At 44.2% G+C, this 21,666-nt stretch overlaps 1 protein-coding gene across 1 annotated transcript in view; it reads right to left on the reverse strand.

The window, feature by feature from the left end:
- Window positions 1–16,946: 16,946 nt before the first annotated feature.
- The window catches only part of TMEM232 (transmembrane protein 232), a 175,278-nt gene continuing 170,558 nt past the window's right edge, over window positions 16,947–21,666 (reverse strand). The window contains exon 15 of the mRNA XM_066612559.1: window positions 16,947–17,189. Coding sequence (XP_066468656.1) covers window positions 16,947–17,189 — 243 coding nt within the window. The remainder of the gene's footprint in view (window positions 17,190–21,666) is intronic.

Genomic DNA, 21,666 nt, shown 5'->3' on the forward strand with positions numbered 1-21,666 from the left:
CTCTGAGGCACAAATCTATTTCCCAAGATCCCACCAGAAATCCTCTATCTCTGGATATGCTAGAGGGCAAATCTCAGATATTCTACATTTCACACGTTTTTGTACTAGGAGAGTGGATGAGAGCAGAAAAGGGCCAGCAAGGGTCACAATGACACAACTTCCTCTTATTCTATCTTGATCCTTCCTTCCAACTAATCTGGCAGAAACAGAGGACTGGATATTCAGCAGTTCTTCAGAGACCCAAGGCTGAAACAACAGGGACATAATTTAGTTATTAGAAGCCTCTTTTTTCATCTTGACATTTTTGTACTAACCCAAAAGGATATGTGTATTTTTTGAAACATCAACTTTCAATTTACCCTTCAGTTAGAACTCTCTCCTTTGTTTCCATTCTTTGCTACTGTATACATAATGAAAAATTTAAATTACTGATAACAAAAAAACCCAATCACTTGCTTCTCCAGTATGCAACAACAGTGACAATATATTTCTGTCCACACACATTTTGTAGCACGATATGTACAAAATGATATCATTTGACTCATCTTGAGTTCAGATCTCCTCTGTACACCAGTTCCAGATTCTGTATCATGTGGAAATTACAGAATCGCCACATTCATCTGCAGTGCAATAAATATATAGCAGATACAAACATATTTTCAAAGAGACAAGAAACTGTTCCCAGTTGAATATTGTGATGGCCACAGTTGTTCAATCTCTTCATCAAAACATATGTCTGAACCTCTGCACATCATACTTGTTAATTTGTAGAAATTAATTTCCAATGCACTCCATGCATGTAAGTGTCCAGGATCAGGGCTTTGGCTTCTAGGCTGATTCCTACGGAAGCCAAGAGGAAGTCTATTGATATTTGGGATATTGAGGCAAGCACATGGTTGCAATTCTCCAAGCACTTGTGCTGGCAGGAGAGCCATTAAAGTCAATGTACTTTGAGCATCATGCTGGCTAAGAGTAGTACTTAAAGATGTCAAATCACGAGGCTGCAATAATTTTAGATCAAACATCAAGAGGAACTTCACAACACCCCAGAAATCAATTCAAACTTTTCTTTCAGCCCTTTCCCTCCACTTCTTTCAGTCATTTCCTCTACTTGTTTTGAGTTGAATGTTCTCTAGAGTTCATAATCCAGTTTAATTGAAGTACTAGGAATGATCTTAAACTGATTAGCACACAATCCAAAACACACTGTATGGAAGGAAATTTCACTGATTTGAGTGGGACTTGCCAGTAAATGCGGTTCGGACTAAAATGCTGTTCCCATTGACTTCACTTTTACTAATTTGTGCAAATCCCAGTACTTGCCTGACAGCCCAATCCTATCCTCCACCTATAACAATGATGCAGCTGCACTAACAGGTACAGGCTGCATCCAATCATGTGGTGTAGATCAGAAGTAGGAAAAAAATTCTATTTTTCTCTACAAAGGTCTCCTGGTGGCCTTTGAGTCTCCTTGGACCTACACCACCTACATAGCTAGCATAAATCCAAGGAGAGAAGAGAGGCAGGGCAGGTTTAAAAAGAGTTAGGACCCTGGCACATGCCTGTGCCACCGGGATCCACCCCCTCCATCCCCTCTTGCCCCCAAACTCTTCCTGCCCTCCCTATCTCCACCCACCACACACCCCTGCCGCTAACCAGCGCTGGTGGGGCCTCCCAGACCTGCTGGCTTGTGCACTGCACCTCTGGCCATTTGCAGCACCAGCTTGGAAGTATGCAAGGTCGGCCTAGCTTTCATACCACTACAAAAGGGCCTTGCACTGCTAAAACATGAGTACCAGCAACACAAGGCCCAGATAGGATTGAGCCACTAACTATAGTAGAGTGAGAAAATCACTGTTAGACTGCTTACAAGGTGATTTGCTACAGCTGCTAAAATGTCATTTCATTAGATTTGTCTCAGTTACAACCCAATCCTAATAGGACCTTATACTGCCAGGGCTAGCATTTTTTCAAAGTGTTTTGAACTTTTTCGGAAGTGATTTGAAGGACCAATCACTATTTGTGGTACATCATCCTACATTCATCTCCGATGAACAGGCTTTGCAGGTTCAGATATTGTTTCAGAAACTTTAAAAACCTGTTTTCCCAGAAAAGTGTGTAGGACAAAAGATATAGATGTACACCATAGGAAATGAAGCTTCACTGAAACCCTTTTCAAGTCTCTTAAGAACTATCATCTGTCCCCCATCATTAGGGTGGCTTTGCATGTGCAAATCCTTCGCAATACATAGGCTTTCATTGCATGGTTCTTGGCACTACACATAAGACGACAAAATGCACACATGTGCTTCCAGTTACCAGTGACGTACCTGAGGGGAGCAAGGAGGACATCTGCCCAGGCGCCAGACTGGGGGGCAGCAGTGCCATGCTGTCATCAACCCCCATAGTTCCCCTCCTCTTGCCACTCAGAGCAAAAGCTCAGAGGCATTCTGAGGAACAGGGAAGCAGTGCACTGCCTCCCCGACCCTCTGAAGGCCTCGTAAAAGCCTCAGAGGGCTGAAAAACATCACTTCGAGTTTCAGGAGGAAACCAGAAGTGATGTTTCTAAGCCCTTAGAAGGCCTTCTGAGGGTTGGGGAGACTTCCCTGGCCCTCAGAATACCTTCTAAGGGCATTAAAACATCACTTCTGGTTTCCTCTGTGAAACAGAAAGTAAAAGTTTTTCAGCCCTCCAAGGCCTCCAGAGGGCTGGGGAGGGTGTGTGTTGCCTCCCTGGGCCTCCAGAAGGAAGGTAGTGTTATGCACAACCAAAAGAGACCACTGACACCAAGCTAAGTTTTAAGGCTTTTTATTAGGAGGAATGGAACCTGAACCAAACAAATCAAAATGACCTTGTTCCAAATTCCCTGAGGCAAGCAGGCAGGCTCGAGGCAAAGGCTGGATGGTTGTTCCCTGGTTCTCAGAGGCTCTCCCAGGGGCTCCCTCCTGCAGCTCTCTCTCCTTTCTATAGCTTGGTCTCTCCCAGCTCACTCCTCACAGCACCTCTTCCCTGGTGGTCTCTGCAGATGCTCCCCAAAGCTCTTCACAGCAGTTCTTCCCTGGTGGTCTCTGAGCTCTCTGTGCTGGTGCAGCCCCTTTTATAGCCTCAGTGGCTCTGCGCACAGCAGCCTCTATCTTTCCTCCAGTGGTACTGCAGCTTTCTCTCCTGCAGCAGTTTTCCATTTGGTCCTCCAACTCTCAAGAGCTTGTTACAAGGTACTCAGCAAGTGAGCCTATTGGCTCAGACAAAATTTCCTAACTATTGGCTCAGACAAGCTCAGACTGACTGTCTATTGGCTCATGAAAGGCACAGGCTACGATCCTCTCAGGCCAACTTACAGCAGTCAACAGACCCCATGTTCTGTGCATACCAGTAGGAGTGACAGCTTGGGGGCGGGGCAACCTGTGGTCTTGGCCCCAGGTGATACTGGGGTCAGGATCACCACTGCCAGTTACTGCAACATAATATGGCATTGGAGTGAAACCATAGTTCCCCTTCAATAGCTGTGCAAATGTGCCAGTGGATAACTTATTTTAGCACATTTATTTCCCTATCATCTTCAAAAGAACATTTAGACACAACATCTGTCAAGGTTTGTGCCCAATCCTTTGGCTGGGCGTTGCTGGAGGATGCCCCTGGGTTTGATGCAGGAGGCCTGTGTAAAGTTTGGCCCCAGCAGAGGCAGCAAAAGCCTGCGACAGGCAAGAGGTGCTGAGTCACTCAGCAGGTGCTAGTCAATTGCCTGCTGAGTGACTACAGACACAGGTGGAAATGGGTGGCTAACAGGCACCCATTGGCCGGTTTTTATATAAAGCCAAAGCAGCTGAGGGGGTTGTGGGATGGCTGACTGGGGAGCATTTTGTCACTGTGCTCTAAACATTGTGGCAGTGAGTAGCTCTGGGTTCCCTGTGTGGGACCAATGCTGAATGCCTGTACTGAACTGCACTGTATCTGATGTAAAATGAAGGACCCTGCTGTCTGTGCTGTGTTTCTGTCCTCCAAGCAAGTTTTCCAGCAAGGCTGCAGCACACATTCCCTGGAACTGTGCCAAGCTGTGAGACCTTGGGCTGTGGGAGTAAGCTGTCTGTGTTTACCAGATCCCCACAACACCCCCATGTGAAGCTAGGCAAAGAGCTGGTGCCTGACCAGTGGCCACCCACTGAGCATCATGGCTTGATCCTCAGTTTCCCACAGCCAAGCCCAATGTTCTAACTATTGCACCTCATTTATTCTCTTGGGGCACGTAGTGAGGCTGGGAAGGGTGGTGGGCAAGCAGAGCTTCTGGGGCATTTCTGCCAGCTTGTTGCCTTTTCCAACTCACCTCTCAAAATAGCTGTTTCTGCTAACATCATATCTGGGCTGCTCCTGAAGGCAGCTTCCCCACGTGTACACCCAGCTCAAATCCTGGGACGAGGACTAGACTGTTGTCAAACATTTAGCTATGCGAAAGGAAAAGGAAAATAAATCCCTCAAACTGTTGCCAGTTTGAATTCTGTCTTGAGGGTGTGATCGGGATTTTGAAATGCACAAATCTGTGCTTCATGTATTCCATTGTGTGAACTGTGCCCCTTTTTGGAAACAGATAATCAGTGCAGTGGTGCTTTCTTTTACATAGTAGAGCAAAAAAGGGGGAAGTCTTTGGGGGTGGTGTTTGCTGGTTTAGTTGCACAAAATGTGTTTAAAATTGTTTGGACAACTTTGCATGTGTAGCATACTAAATGAGCATATAACAGCCCATTGAACTGGATATAACCAATACAAATGCTAATTTGTGGCTGCGCACATCTCCTAGGGAGAAAGCATTGCTTGCCTATGAGCCGCTTTAGGTTGTGAAATCTAATTACAGTGTTAATGTTCCTGTTCCCAATAAGTTCCTCTAGGGTGGAACTTGGCCCGGCCTCCTATTGTGCAAACCCAAGAAATTTCCTCAGTTATTGACAGAAAACCAATAATCACACGTAAAGCACCCCCGGCATTCATTATATTACTGTTCCCTTCTATATCCTGTTAGCAGTAATAGTTTAGATTCAAGCCCACTTCAGCACTAGAGCAATTTTTTACTGCAATAGAAACAAAAGTGCCCAGGGTTTTTGGTGTGCATTTTTGTTTCTCAGCTTATTGCTGTTGGGTCTAAATGCAACTGATGTATTCTGTAACTACCTGTCCAGAGTGACTGAAGCCTGACTAATGAATCTGAACATTGATCTCTATCTCAGGCCTGTGAATTCTAGTTTCAAGATAGGACTATCACTATTGTCATGTATAATAGCAAGAACAGAGAATGAATATGATTAATAGTGATCTGAAACTGAATATTCAGGAGCTGTTTTGTTCCTTGATGCCCTTTGTGCATGGCGGGATTTCTAATAGCCTTTTTTGTGACCAAAGGAGACCATATTTTCTTCTTTCCTCATAGTGAGGAAGTTGGTGCCTTCCAGCTATCAGAAACAGAGCTGTGACAAGGGTGGAGCCTGAGGGGCACATACCCTGGGCAGTATGCCAAGTGGGGGTGCATGACTGCTCCCAGGCTCTGCCCTAGTTATGGAGGATGTGCTGGTGGCTTTACGCACCCCATTCCTTGAGAATGAGAAGGAGCATGGCAGGTAAAGCCATTGTAGCGACTGCCCCCTCCTCTGGGAAGAACCCAGAAGTGACATCACTACATCATGTGATGTCATAAGTACATTATGACTCTGATCAGAGATACTGGCCTTTTGAAAGAAAATTGAATACCATTCTTTGATTGAGTTTAGTGTAGTGCTCTGTGTTGCAATGCAGACACAGTTTTTAAAGGTTGCTAAAATTAAATTGTTCTTAAAAGGAACCAGCACATGGGAATCCCACTGGCTTACACCAGCAGTGAACCTGGAGCAGGGCAGAGGGCAAAAGCCTTGAATGCCATACTCACTGCGCCCCTGCCACTGCTGCCTCTGCCTGCGTGCCACCCCACCTGCCTGTTGGAGCCAGTCTGTGGACAGGCAAAGCCCATGTGGTTCTCAGCAGTGCACAAAAAGCCTTCCGAGGCAACTCTTGCAGTCTTAAGCAATACTTCCAGTTTTGTCGGGGAACCAGAAGTATTTTTAAACTGCACAAGAAGCCTCAGAAGGCCTTTTGAGTTGTGCTGTGTGCTGCATGAGGCTCTGTGATCCTTGGTATGGGGGGGGGGCAGCATGTTGCATAACTGCCTGAGGGTTCAATGAGGACAGGTTCGTTACTGGCTCACACAGCAATCCTAGGCATGTCTACTCAGAAGTAAGCCCCAATGAGTTTAATGGGACATGCCAAGGAACATGTGAATAGGATTTCAGCCTTACTCCCATATAAACATGTATAGGATCGCAGACTTAGGCTGCAATCCAAAGCATGCTTTCTTGAGAGTAAGCCTATTGAACACAGTGGGACTTGCTTTTGTGTAAGCACATACAGGATTGCCCTGTTGGCTGGCTTTAAAAGGGGATTAGACAGAGGTGTGGAGGATATGTTTATCAGTGGTTTCGTAGCAATGAGAGCTATATGGGACCTCTGAGTTCAGATGCAACTTTAAAACAATTTGTGGAAAAAACATAGGGGATACACAGAAGGGCCAAGTTCATTTCGGGGGACTGAGCTTTGTCCCACAGTATTGATTTCAGAAAGAGGGATAACAGTGAATTTCACAGTATCACTCCCATCCTAAATATAAATGGAAGTGAGTACATGGCAAACTGCCCTTTATCTAGATCAGCAATTTTCAAGTAGTGTGCCATGAAAGGTTTGCAAGTGTGCCACAAGAGTTTGGAACGCAGCAGTTGAAAATCACTGAAAAATTTCCAGGTTCTGTGGCTCTGTTTCTAGGGCAACTGTCTGCTGACTGACAGAGGAAGAGGGACAGACAATTTGTTACTACAGATGGTTGCCCTAGATATATAAGAACTTAAGAAGAGCCCCACTGGATCAGACCAAAGGCCCATCTTGTCCAGCTTCCTGTATCTCACAGTGGCCCACCAAGTGCTTCAGGGAGCACACAAGACGACAAGACACAACCTGCGTCCTGGTGCCGTCCCCTACATCAGAACCCAGAAGAGTCTCCCAGAAGCTGGAAGTGAAGTCACAAGAACTCAAGACCATAGAGAAGACCACAGAGGTCAGAGTGCTCCGAGAAGAAAAATGTTGGCAGATGTAGGAGAGCTCCCACAAGTAAGCTATGAGGCGTCTACGTGCCACGGTTCCAAAGCTAGGGTGACTTCCTGTTTAAAAGGAATGGATTTGCTGTTTAGAAGGCTTTGTTGATCTTTATGGAGGAGTATAAGGTGTACATTTAACAAAAAATGGGTGCTTCTCTTAAGTGTGAAAGCGTCTACTGTCAGTACAGTCTGTGAACTTCAGAAATGTATGAGTCAAACACAGATTTTTCTCCCCTCTGGAAATTTTTGCTGAACTACACAAATACGTGTTCTGATCTGTCCAGCGTCGTCTCTGAGTGAACTCTCAGCATCCATAAATCCAATTTTGGAGGTAAGGGCCATCAATTCCTGGAACATTTCAGATCTCTGACTTTGCAACTTGCTCCAAAATTTGTTTTTGTTTGTTTTTGTAAATCAAGTGTTTCTGCTGAAGGAAAAGAAAACTATAATAGACTGTCACAGGGAATTATACTAATGCAGAGAAACTTAAAGCGACAGAAATGTAGTTTTATACTGGGCTTTTTATACTGAGGACATGCAAAATGTCATAAAGAATACATTGCATACCAATAGGAGAAGAATGGTTCCGGCAGTTATGGCAGAAATGCTACATTCTAATGTATTTCAGACACATTTTACAGCTGGCTACATTGTCCTGTGTAACTTACATGTTATGCATTTTGGATTCCTGTGTTCTCAGTCTAGATCTCCCATCTAGTGATTGCAAGCATAATTGCATACTTAACTTTATTTATATGGTGGACGTTTCCGTCCCAATGAGACGTTTCCAAAGTCTTTAAAGATTCTTTCTTTAAAAATTCATAAGTGAGGAATAATAATACCCGCAGTTCAGTTCTTGCATTTGAAAATCACTCACCCACACTTCAGCAGAAGCTAATGACTCAGTTCTCAGCCACCATCTTCCTAGTGCCTGACATAATCAGTCATGGATCTGCCCCCAGCCCCACACACCTGAAGCCAGGTATTCCTGAAGGGGCACCAAAATGTTGTATTGTTTTGCTCAGGTGTGTACATCAACCTGCCCACTCAATGCCTCTCCACCATCCCCATCACCTTCTTATCTTCCTGAATTTGGTCACTGCTGCTGTAGTACTCCTCTTCCTGGATTTTTTCTCAGATGGACTTCCTAGCCTGCTCCCAGTTTCCTCTCATTCAGTGCCTTTTGAAGAAGGGAGTCACAACAGGACTGCCTTCTGTTGCTAAGATCCTTCCTGGAGAGTAATCAGGAGCAGAATTGCTGTGGTTTCCTACCTACCCCCTCCTCCAACTTACCTGTTGTGGTCTTCTTGCTGGCTCTCCATGGCAACAGCCACCACTGCTGTCATCTTCCACTTCGCCTTTTCACTTGCTCTCTTTTCCTTGTGGGAAGGAGAGGCAGTGAAAAGAAGATTGAGAAGGCACTAGATGATTGGCCAGTGGACTTGGCTGACAAGTGCAGATTGAAGGGGAAGAAAACCTTACCAGTTCATCATCTGCCTCAGTTCATCACTTAAAGCAATGGATTCAACGGGCCACAAGCAGACCGATGCTGTGTGATGCATCCCATAGCAGCCTGACGGATGAACTTGCAATCTGCAACCCCTTTCCTCCTTCCAGGAAAGAAGGACTGCCTCTTGCTCCTAGCCACAGCCCCCCCCCCTTTTCTGTGCTTCCTTGCATCCTAGGTTTTCCTTTGGTTGCTACACTCCATTCCAGTATACAGGAAGAGACTCATTATTCCGGAGGGTTTGTTCCAAGAACTCAGGTAGATGGCAAAGCACTATAGCAAAACAATTTAAAAAACAAAGTCTCTTTCCTCTGTCATTTAAAAACAGCCTTGCTAACCTCTGTAATGCACACAGAGTCAATCAGTCTCTCTCCATGAGCTTAGGCTTTACTAGGAGGCGGCAGTCCCTCCCTTCACCAGGAGCCCCAGCAAGGGGGAAAGAATGGAGAAGGTGATAATCGCTGCCATTCAGCCTTCTTTCACATGCTCAGGGGGAAGGGATGAGTGAAGCCTGCAGAGCGAATGATTGATGGATTGTTAGCCAGCTGCCCTCTCTGGCATTATTAGATTGTCTCCATTTAATTTATATGGCCCTTCTCATCAGCTTTGAGATAGAAAAATCTGTGGATAATTAGGTTATACCTGTAATCACTTTTATGATTGTCTCTCTGCAACAGTAAAAAGCAGTTTTTTAAACTGATTTTAAAGGGGTGCATTTTTTCCCTTCTCCAGGGATCAGCACGTTCCTTCTCATTTGCAGGGGCCATTCGTGTTGAGTCAAATCCGTGTATAAAAAATTCGTGTATAACAAGGCTGGACCTGTATAGTGAATCTTCGATTTAATTGTTCCCAATTTAGCAGACTTTGGATATATCAGACATTGTCTGCTTCATTAAAATCTAGCCATATATGTTTTGCACATGAGTGTGTACACTGTCATAAATGCATTCAGATTTAATGAACTTTCAGCATTAATTGATGTCACTTCCCCTTTATGAGTCTGTTAAATGAAGGGTTCAGTGTATTTCATGTTCAGTGGTACTGTTTACCTCTACTGCACTGGTTCCCAACCGTGGACTGACTGGTCCATGACACCCTGAGAAGTGATGCTTGAAGTCTCAGGAACAAAAAGATCACCCTTAATCACTTCCAGTGTCCCCATGGACCACCAGAGAGGGTGGAGAACAGACTGCCCACAGCTGGCAACGAAAGCAGCAACCTATAAGTCTTCTCTATAAATAATAGATCTAATAAATCTCTAATGCTACAAATTTAATTGTGTTTTTTTTGGGTGCAGGGGGTGAGGGGCTGCATATGATCCACAATTTTTGCCTTAGTGGTCCACGGGCTCCTAAAAGTTGGGACCCATTGCTCTACTGCTTTGCAATGTGGGTACTTACCTTTTTTCTTTTGGTCCTCCTTCATTCCATATACGTCCATTGCAGATGCTGAAAACTCATTCCTGTTGTCATGGATGTGGCAGCACGGAGGGGGGGGGATGCTGATTCAGCATGGTCATGTTGTGATGTTTTCAGCCCCCAGGCTCATGTGAAGCACTGTTGCAAAGCAGTGCCTGTTGACATGATCTCATTGGGACAAAGAGTTATCTTCATGCGACTGTATCTATCTATAAGCTTATGGTGGTAGCGTCTAGAGTGGAGAATACACTCAGAATACTGTGGAAAAAATCAGTGGACTGTCTTACCTGAGTCTTGTCAAACATTGTTTTCCCACATCATAATCAGCACACAACTGTTTGAAAAAAATAATGAGAATGAACATATTTTGCCAAGACTCCAGCTCACCCTCTAGATGCACTCGCTAGTGCTGCTTGTGACTCAAATACTAATTTTAATTTTCCTCCTCTCATGTCACAGTTCCACAAATAAACAAAAACCAGATGGGAACAAAAGGATCCAAGTGAGTGTGGTGTTTTTCTCTCTAGCAAAGTTCACAGCAGCCACAGTGAACATAATGGGCCAGATGTAGTCAATGGCATTACATTCTGGATGTCAAGCAGAAAGGATGTTTTGCGCATATCAGACACCTGACCTTACAGGATATCACTGAACCTTACAGGATATCACTGACTGAGCACTGCGTTCTTTTTTTTAAATGACAAGAACAAACCACTGTCCTTTCTGAAGAAATATGTAACTGTCTGTTTCTAGTCCATATGCCAAACAGTCTGTGTTTCACATCTGCTTACTGGTAAGAGACAGGCTGGAGCACATGAAGGATTGGGAGGGAAAGGAACGGGCTTTTCTTTTGTTATCCCCTCTTCCTTACAACAAGTCATTAGAGATGGTTGAACTGAATTCAGAGAAAGCTTCCCCAGCCTGTTTCATCCTTCTGGCCACAGTTCCTCTCAGGAATGTCCCCATAGTGATGTTCATTGGTGTTGTAATTCTAGATACCTTGTAATTATTCCATGGAAAAATTCTTTACATCATAACCTGCAGAGAATTTAATAGATACCCCCTTATGCCAAACTAAACAAAACACCACAGTGATGTCTCATTTCATGGAACATATGCCAATTCTTCTTAGGGCGCAATCCTAACCAACTTTCTGGCACTGACCTAGCTGCAATGCTGTAAGGTAACAAACATGCCCTTACCTTGAGGAGGCCCCCTTGACTGCCTCCCCAATGCAGGATGCAGAGCACACTCCATTGGCACAGCTAGGTCAGTGCTGGAAAGTTGGTAAGGATTGCATCCTTAGTTAATGAAATGTTTATCCAGCAACCTGAATTTACAAATTTTATCTCAAATCTAAGATAGCCAGAGTCAGCAAGAGATCCCCAAGCCAGAGTTCCAAGCCAACTCTTGCAGAATCAAGAAAGATGTCCTTTCTCTGTAATTATTAATTAATATTGCTAATCTCAATCTGTCAGATTTATATTTCTTTTCAAGTAGTGGGAATATGAAAATAATATGGCAGTAGGTAATATGAAATTAGTTTCTCAGCTAAGCCGGAGCAAGTGAATAACATTCAAAGGAAATTATCTTTAAAATCTGTTGTGTTACTATGAAAAATGCATATTGCTCAAAAGTAACAGTCGTGAATGGAATTTGCAAAACTATGTAAATATTTGAATTTGTGTTACCGAATCTGACATTTCCAAATTAGCTTTGCTGTTTATAAATAAGGCTCCTCAGTATATCAATGAAGACGGCTGGAATTAGTATAATGAGTCTTCAAAATACTTTAAATCTTGGGCCGCCAGCCTATGGCTTTCATAGGTAAAGAGTGGGCTGAATCAATTAAAAAATGCTTTCCGCAGGAATATGTGCCTTTACCAGTTTACAGCTCTTCCTTTCTCAAAGAGCTGATAAGATCATGTATAGCACAGCCAAGCAGGATTCTGATAAAATATTCAACATTTTATAAGTGTATCGGCTCCTGTTTTTAACAGATGGCAGGGGATTCATAAATGAGTCATTTGGGTAGTGTGATTGTTGGTTCACATGCATTTCACATCCCCAAAAAAGAGAACATCACTCCACTCAATTTGAAGGCAATTTATCCCATGATCCTCTTCTCCCTGATGTCAGTATAAAATAGTCATATTGTTGACACCAAGGTGGGATTTGATGCTATTTATTTAAGGCAGGGGTGCTCACACTTTTTTGGCTCGAGAGCTACTTTGAAACCCAGCAAGGCCCGGAGATCTACCAGAGTTTTTTTTCACAATGTTCGCGCCATCATAACATATAACATTTATGTGTACAAAGTATGTTGGTGTACCTTGAGCCCCACTGAGTATAACAGGACTTACTCCTGAGTAGATATGCCTAGGATTAGGCTGTGAGGCTGCAATCCTAGCCACACTTACCTGGGAGTAAGCCCCATTGAGTACAATGGGCCTTACTCCCGGCGTTTCCTCCCAGAGGCACCTGAAGGGGGGGGTCGGCACTCCGCGATCTACTCATTTTGCCTCGCGATCTACCAGTAGATCGTGATCCACCTATTGAGCACCCCTGATTTAAGGAATCTGAAAAATAATGATAGCAAAAAGAGTGCAGTGAGCAGGTTGGAGATATGCAGATGGGCTTGTAACATATTCTTCCAATCCTGACAAAGGGTATCTGTTTCAATTTGTAGTGTCACCATTCTGCAACTCTTAATGGACTTGCTAAGTAGGAATGGTAAACTCATTCTTATATTATCAATGCTCAATTCTGCAAGGGACATTTCCAAAGGAAGTAGCAGAGAATGAGTCAGGATAAATTATTTTAGATTCACCTTGAATGTAGACCTGTCATTGTAGGGAACACAGGATGGGCAGCCCAATTCTGAGTTTCCTGGTGGCAACTGGAGCAGCGGCACCAAAGTAGCAGAAGCTACTTTGCTATCAGAAGCTATCGAGCAGAAGCTGAGCAGCAGCTAGTGGTCTCCTCAGTCTCCCCAGGGAAGCCCCAAGCTCCACAAAGGGGTTTCTCAAGTCTGCACCAGCTATTTTGCCGGTGCAGAGTTGAGAGACTCCATGTTGGGCCTTCTGGCCCGACAGAGTTCAGGATACGGGGGAGCAGAGCTCTGCCGATTCCCACCCCCCCCCCCCGGGTGGTTATGATGTTACATAACCACCCAAGATGGTTATGTGGTGAAAGTCATGTGTTCCAACATGTCAGGGTTGTGACTCTTAGGACAGCCCTAGTGGACATAAGAACATAAGAACACAAGAATAGCCCCACTGGATCAGGCCATAGGCCCATCTAGTCCAGCTTCCTGTATCTCACAGCGGCCCACCAAATGCCCCAGACAGCTTTAGGATATGTCTTGTTAACTGATATGTAAGATGAAGCTGGAGCTTCACCATAGTTATGATGTGGTAAGAGTCAGGAAAGTAGGGATCCAGCTGTATACTATGTGTATGCAATGCCATAGATGCAATGGTTGAGGAACTACTTCAACAAATGAACTACAGGATTAATAGGCAATTCACTGTAACTAGATGTCTATTTTGGTTGATTGTATATTCAATTTTTTTGTTATAAAAATCTGTCTGTTCAGAACGAGTTTTGCTGATGCTAATTTTTCTGGTACAACAACAGCTGCCTCCTCACATTTATTTCCAGATTTTTCTCTCACACAACAAATCATCAGCTGAAACATTCTCTTCTTCCAATGGATGATTCATAACTCTTCTTATCAATTATTTACTACTAATTCATATTTCATTGTTTAGTAATGAATATCAACAACTTGTTCATAAAGGAGAAAATATGCTATGTGATCAGATATGTCAAGAGTTTAAGTCAAGGAGTGGAAAAAATGGTAATCAAACCACTAAAAAAAAAAAAAAGATGAAGAAGAAAATACATTCAAGTGGAACTCCTGGCTGCTGTAGGGAAAACTTTCTCAAATCTTGTATCAAAATAGTCCAAGAAGCCAAGGTGAAGACTGAGGCAGCTTTTCCATGGTGAAAACATCCAAGGACTCTGATCAAAGATCAAATTGTCCTCTTCACCAGAAAAGTAATTTGCCAGGAAGAAGCTTTATGCAGCAATGTCAACAAGGCTGGTGCTGTTTGTGTGTGCAAAAAATCTGGAGTAACTGCTTGGCATGCACAGTTCAACTCACTTGTACTGCAGATGGAAGGGAGCATGAAGAGTACTGAAGTTTTCAGACCCCAAGAGCTAAGCAATGCCTTGCTTTTCTCCACAGAAAGTCAGCACAGGGTAGTTCAAAAGCAGAAGTATTACAGAAGAAAGTAAGAATGAGGTCCAATCCTAACAATGAAACAATGAAGCCCAATCCCAACTAGATCCCCAACACCGATGCGGCTGTGCCAACGTAGCATGTGCTGTTTCTTGCAGAGGATGCAGTCCCAAAGGCCTCCTCTAGGCAAGGGAATGAATGTTCTCTTACCTTGGGATAAGTCTCTTCTTCTCCAACACATCTACACAGAGCCGTGCCAGCTGTTTGGCTGGTGCAACTCCAAGTGAACCTTTGGAGTGGATTGAGGCCGGGGAGAGTAGTATATCGGCAGAGCTGAATGCATGCTGATTCATGCTGAATCTTGAGCATTCAAGGAGGTCTGGTCTAGAGGGTTGAGCCTCCATTTGCCTGAAGATAACATCCGAAGGTCGCCAGTTCGAGGCCACCGGCACCGTGCGACCTTGAAGCAGCTGATAAGCTGAGCTGAGCTATTCCATCTGCTCTGAGCGTGGGAGGATGGAGGCCAGAATGTGCGACCAGATCAAGAAAGAAACATCTGAATGTTGTGGTTTCTTGAAAGATAGAAACCCTCTTTCAAATTGTAAAAATCCCTACAGGGATTTAAATTTTCCTGCCTATGTAAACCGCCTTGAATAAAGTTTAAGGAGAAATCTGAGGACCAAGAAAGGCGGTACAGAAATACCTGTATTATTATTATTATTATTATTTACATAAACTTGAGCATTTACATAATATTTAGATCCTTATTTACTTAAATATCTGGTCTTCCAGATCCAGAGAAACTGGGTTTTTCCCCCTCAATGATGGCCCTCCAAATGTTATTGGGAAAACTGTGAAATTTATTTTGATGGTGGAACAAAGGTTTAGGGCTAGACCCTTGGAAACTGTTTGCCTCTTTGACTAATGGCCCCTTGATGGGGGCAGTTTGTATGCCAATAAAGGTTGATTTGATCAGAGCCCCTGCTGCCAATGACCACCCCCTTCCAGCACTTGACACACTCTGATCTCTGCCCTGTTCTTATGAACAGACCAACTAAAATAAGGACAGGCTGTCCCAACAGGCTATAGACTTTTTCCAAGTCTTGGATTCATGCCTCATTCCAGAAGCTTTGCAACAGAGGATTACATTATAATAAATATTTTGACTATAAGACACCAGGCACACAGATAGTGATTGGGTCCATAGTCTTAACTTTCATATGAGGGTTTGGGTAAGAGGAAACTGTCCACACAACTACAAAGCTGTGGATCAAGAATTCAATGTAGCCCAGGAGTGTATCAATTGTGACCAAGTAGACTCATTGGGGTAGTGGAAGCCTGCTTCAGGGTAAGGGAATAAATATTCCCCTATATCAAGGAGGCTTCTGGAACTCAAAACATCCCCATGCGATGCAGCACATGCTCTATTGGCATGGCTGCATAGGCGCCCGGTAACTTATGTTGGATTGGGCTATTTGAAACAGGAATAAAATTTTGGGAACCAGGCAAAACCAGTAACACAGCAAGTAAGTGGAAAAGAAGTATTGGGCTGTAGGCAACCATAGGAAAAATGTGGCAAGGTACAAGTGAAGTAATGGGGGGTGGAGAAGAATACAGAAAGGGAGGATTTAGTGACAGTAGCAGATCTGTTTGCCATGGGCAGGAGGTCGGGTCTAGAGGGTAGAGCCTCCATTTGCCTGAAGATAACATCTGCAGGTCACCAGTTCGAGGCCACCGGCACCGTGTGACCTTGAAGCAGCTGACAAGCTGACCCGAGTTATTCCATCTGCTCTGAGCGTGGGAGCATGGAGGCCAGAATGTTGCAACCAGATCAGAAAGAAACATCTGAATGTTGTGGTTTCTTGAAAGATAGAACCTTCTTTCAAATTGTAAAAATCCCTACGGGGATTTAATTAGCCTGCCTATGTAAACCGCCTTGAATAAAGTCTTGAATAAAGACCAAGAAAGGCGGTATATAAATACCTGTATTATTATTATTATTATTATTATTATTATTATTATTATTATTATTATTATTATGTGATGTCCCAAAACATCTTCACTGTGTTCTTCTTGACCTTATACAGAAGGTTTGGTTGTGCTGATATAGAGGGTTGATGATGTAATCTAAAGACACAGAAATTGACCACTACAGAAAATACTTCCTCAGAAACATTCTATTTCCTTTGTATATCACAGGAGAAAATTTTACTTAAGAACAAACAATACACCTTAAGATGTGCAACAAAGCCCCGAAAGAAAAATTATCATGAAAAGCAGCCTTAGGCGTCTAAGCAATGGAGCAGGCAAGAGTGCTTAATCCTTTCCCATCAGCTGTTTTTCCAAACAAAATCAAAATAATTCTCATGTTATTTCCCACTCATACCTGCAGAACTCCAGACATGCATTTAACCTTACAAACATATCTGAAAAACTGGGGGGGGGGGAGGGAGAGGAGTTGGAGAAGGGTAACTTTTAGTAGGAAAATGACTGATAGGAAGAAGGTTTCTCTCATCTCTACTCAAAACCTCCGCTTTCTGGGACAGCTTTTCATTTTTTTTCAAAAAGTCAGGCTGGGTCGCACAATTTGGCTGTAATGGGTAGTTTGTCCTTTAGGAGGAGATTTTCCAGATTTGTGATAAGCTTGACAACCGATTGCTGTCGCTTTCCTCCGTCGAGTCTTCATCATCCTGCTGAAAAGGAAGTTCATATGGTTTTGTCGTCTTGTGCAGCTTCTCTAATCGCCACTTCATGATTTGTCTGAAGCGCTCCTCTTCCTCTCTTTGATTTTCTCGACGATCTATCTCCAGGAGCTGTTCTTCCAACTTGATCCGGAGCTGCAATTCCTTCTGCCACTGTTGCAAAAAGAGTAAATGTGCAAATGTAAGTCTTCAGTGTGATGGCTTGACAGGAAGTGCCATAATTTAAAGACAGAAATTGAGGAAGTGGGCAGCTACAGGATCATGACATGTCATTAGCAGAACTGAGTAAATGTACCCTACAGAGCATACATATTCCCTAAGTCCTGCAGAATCTTGGTAGGATCCTCTGAAATTTAGGTTGGTTGCTTTGTTTCAAAGCATGTCTTTAGGACTTTGCAGAAGCAGTGGACCTACATCTTGGGGACCCTGAAACTTGAACTGTTATGGGGAACCCTTCTCAACCAGTAATGAGGTCTGGTTAATCACTGTTATCTTCTTCAGTGGGGTTGTTCCATGACAGATCACCGCAAATTTTATTAAAAATTTTGGGCCCAATCCTGAACAGTGTGCACCAGCTGACCAGTGGCATGTACACCGCTGCAGCCCTGCAGCTGGGCACCTCAGAAATGGGCTGTTAACCACTACTGTAACAGTACACACCAAATGTTTAAGCAGTGTGGTCTAAAGTCACTTCTGGGGGCCCTTCCAGGCTTAGGAGCCCTGAAGCTTAAACTTCATTAGTTTAATAGTAGATCCATCTCTGTATTGCAGAGTTAACTGCATCAAATGAATCAAATGGTTGAAAAGCAGATAGCAGAACAGTGCTTTTATTACATTTTCCAAGCATAATTTCATATCATCATCATTTCTTTTAATACTTGTCTTCTGATGCGGAATTCATGCATTTTAGCAATTTCAGGGCTCTTGCTCATCCCAGCTAGCTTGGAGACACAGGGCCTAATCCTATCCGATTTTCCAGCCAGTGCTAATGCAGCCATGCCAAGGGGAAGCACGCTGCACCCTGTAGAAGGAGGGCAGCCACAGAGTCCTCCTCAAGGTAAGAAAATATATTCCAAACTCAAAACAATGTGGCTGCATCCGCGATGGAAAGTTGGATAAGACTGGGCCCTCAGTTAATGTGGAAGAACTGTCATGATTTCAAATATGCCAGGAACTGTATCCTGAACATGAAATGCCAGAAAAACACAGTCAAAAGGCGCACAGCTTGCATCCTATCAGCATCACAAAAGAAATGCAACATATCTACCAGCTGTGGCCTGCCAGCTACTGTAGGCATACAAGTTGTATGCAAGTTGTATTAATTTTGTGCACATTGAAATGTGTAAATCATCTGCCCTCCTCCCACTCATGATGCATTTCCAAGGTGGCCTTCTATGCTGAACCTATTCTCTTTCAATAGTTTATTGTTCGCTATTCATATTCCAAACTCAAAATGTGTCACTGTTCAGAGAGAAATGCCAATGTTCACTGAAAAACAAACCCTGTTTTCACATTACCTGGCTTAGTTTAAAGTCTTAAATTGGACCCCTGGCCAAACTATGGCCTGGGAATCTCATCCAATGCTACAGCACATTAAATGTTGCCCATGAGAAGTTTCAAACACATTTTTATTATTAAACATTATTAATCATTTCTACTGTTCAAAGTACTTACAATTCTTACCTCATTCATTCTCACACCAGTCCTGTGTGGCAGACTGCACTGAGAGCTAGTGACTTGCCCAAACAGAATGAGCTCCATAGATAAGATTCCTACACAGAGGATATCTCCATGTAGAAATTTACAACCTACTTGTCTTATTGTCATGTATGACAATCATATTACATGAGTGTTTCAGGGTACATACACTGTACACTCCACATACATACTTTAGAAGTCAGTCATAGCTTCCAACTAAAAAAAAAATCATATAAATTTGTCAGATGACAAACTACAGATGCAATCCAGAGGCACCCTTGGGCCTTGCACCGGCTCAGGAGGGTCACAAACGTGCCATAAGGCATGTTTGTGCCTCCTTGGGAGTTGGCAAGGCCGGCGGGCAGAGGCACACTGGCCTGTGGAGGCTGACAAGCCTCTGCGCCGACGGAGGCACTGAGCCTTGCGATGGCCCAGCTGGGCTGACTCAGGCGCTGGGGTGGGCGGGAAGGAGGCGGGAGGGAGGTGTTCCAGGGCAGGGGGAGGGTGGGTGGTGGGCAGCCCCAGGGGTGGGCGGGTGGGGAGTGGGAGGCGGGGCTGGGATCCAGCAGTTATGCTGGATCCCAACCCCCATTCCTGGGGAGTTTGGAGTAGCTTGAAGCCACTCCTTGAACTTGTGTCACCTCCGGAGGTGGTGCAAGTTCAAGGAGACCCATAGGGGCCAGGGTGCCTTAACAGGAACCACTTTGGGCCCCTATTCTGCACTGGATATAGCGCAAGCCTGTTGGCTTGCCTGTTCCAGCGCAGGCTAGGATTGTGCCCTAAACGAAGGTTGCAAGTTAATGATTATAACTTGCAGGAAGGCAGGAGGTCTGGTCTAGAGGGTAGAGCTGCCATTAAGCCCAAAGAGACAACTTAAGGTTGCCAGTTCAAGATCACTGGAAGCTTCCATGAGCAGCGAGACCAAGAGAAACTGACAACCTAAGCTGAGCTGTTTTTGGATGAGAGCCTAGGAGGCCAGCTCAAAAGCTCTTTCTGTGAGAGGGAAAGGAGCTGTCTGTCAGCATGGGAGGTTGCTGCATCCAGAATGTTGACCAGACTGAGAAAAGATCCACCTGGAATGTCAATTGTTCTTGAAAGATAGAACTACCTGTTATTATAAATACCCCCTTGGGTTTTAGAGAAAGCCTGCCTGTGTGAACCGCCTCAAATAAAGTCAAAGGAGAGATCCAATGACCAAAAAGGTGGTATATAAATACCAGTTATTAATTTATTATTATTATAAATAAATGCTATTGATGTGGGAATTTTGTAGTTATGATGAGTGAAGCCATCCCTGAATGGGGATAAGCTTCCAAAATTCTCAAATCCAGCACCAGACCCAGTACACCCCATGGCCATCAGGTTTAGCTTAGCCTCTCCAGATCCTGTCCATCATGCCCAGTTCTCAAGTCACCTTTTGATGTGTACTTACCATGAGCTGACCTTGCACATTCTCAAGGCTTAAGTTCAGATATATACCATGTGAAGGAAACAGAATACAAGATTTTCCCTTGTGTCAAAAATATCAGATGCCACTACCACACAATGAGGCTGCATTCATTTGGAATGCTTCATACAGGGAACTGGGGGGGGGGGAAACAATGCAAGGAAGTTCTCATACAGGGCAGTAGCAGGGGTAGATCCACTGGTAGGGCAGGTGCCCTTGTCAGAGCCCATAACTATGCCCAGACAACCCCTGAAGCGGTGTGGGTCCTCTGCTGCCACTGCCCCGTACTATCACCTGGTAAGCCAGGCAAGACCCAATAGAGAAACTTACCAGGAGGAAGTGGGAAGAAGGCAGCACCAGAAAATACAAGTCCACCTTCACTCCAGCACCCATAGTGGCAGCAGTGAAGGGGGACTCTCCTTTAGTTATGCCCAACTACCTTTCCCATGTGGGTACCATCAATGGTGCCCATCTGGGAAAGCTAATAGGAAACTGAGCAGCACTTGGGCAAGAATTTTCTTTCACCACCTCTGTGGCTGAAGGTGGCAGCATGAAGGAGTGCTCACATATGTCTGGGCACTATGGAAAGGTAGCTGACACATGCACACACTTTCTAAAGCATGGGGAAGCACACCATCACAGGGCTCTTGCCCCAGCACCCCGTAACAGCTGGAGTCACAGAAGGAAGGTAGTTGGAAACTGTGGCAGAAGTGCTATAATTGGCACCCCAAAATAGAGCTTACCGGGGATCACAGATTAGGTTGAGGGTGTAAAGGTGGGGAATTTTCCACTCTTACAGGTGAAGGAAGCACTGAAGGACAGGTTGTATGCTAGGTGAAATTGTGTAAGGGAAGAAAATGAAGCAGCAGCAACAGAAAGAATCATGGGCTGTTTCTGGGTGGGTGGGAAAGAGGGAGAAGCATTAGCCGTGTAAGAAAAATTTTGAGCAAGGAAATGTATCCATAGCAAGACTGTAGTCAGACTAAATTTTTATCAGGTAGCTCTTGGGATTCCACATATTGACGCCTCCTGTACTGGAGCAATATTTGGATTCATATTTGGATTCATCTTGTCAGCCTACATTCTTGCTTTGACTGTGTATTCAACCCAAGCAGATGACCGGGGGGAGGGGGAGGGCTGGGGGGGGAAATCCAAGTACAATCTTTATAAAGAGCACAGACAATGTCAGCTATACAAATATTGTGTGGGAAAGACTAAAAGTGTTTAGTGCAGCAGTCGAGGAGAAGTTCATATCTCTTGTTTGGAGCCTCAGTGACAACATCATTACTGCATTAATGGAGGCCCCGAAGGTATGGTCTCCTGTGCAGAAACGGCAGCTCAGAGTAAAGCAGCAATAAAAATGTGTCGTTTATGAAGGAAGAACTGCAGCTTAGGTTTAAAGAGGAGGATAAAAGAGAAAGGCTTTGGAAGTAACAGCCACATAAACAAGAGGTGGCAAGACTTAGCAGCACAGGGGCAGGGCCC

Source organism: Tiliqua scincoides, chromosome 2 (genome assembly GCF_035046505.1).
Source record: "Tiliqua scincoides isolate rTilSci1 chromosome 2, rTilSci1.hap2, whole genome shotgun sequence".
Taxonomy (NCBI): domain Eukaryota; kingdom Metazoa; phylum Chordata; class Lepidosauria; order Squamata; family Scincidae; genus Tiliqua; species Tiliqua scincoides.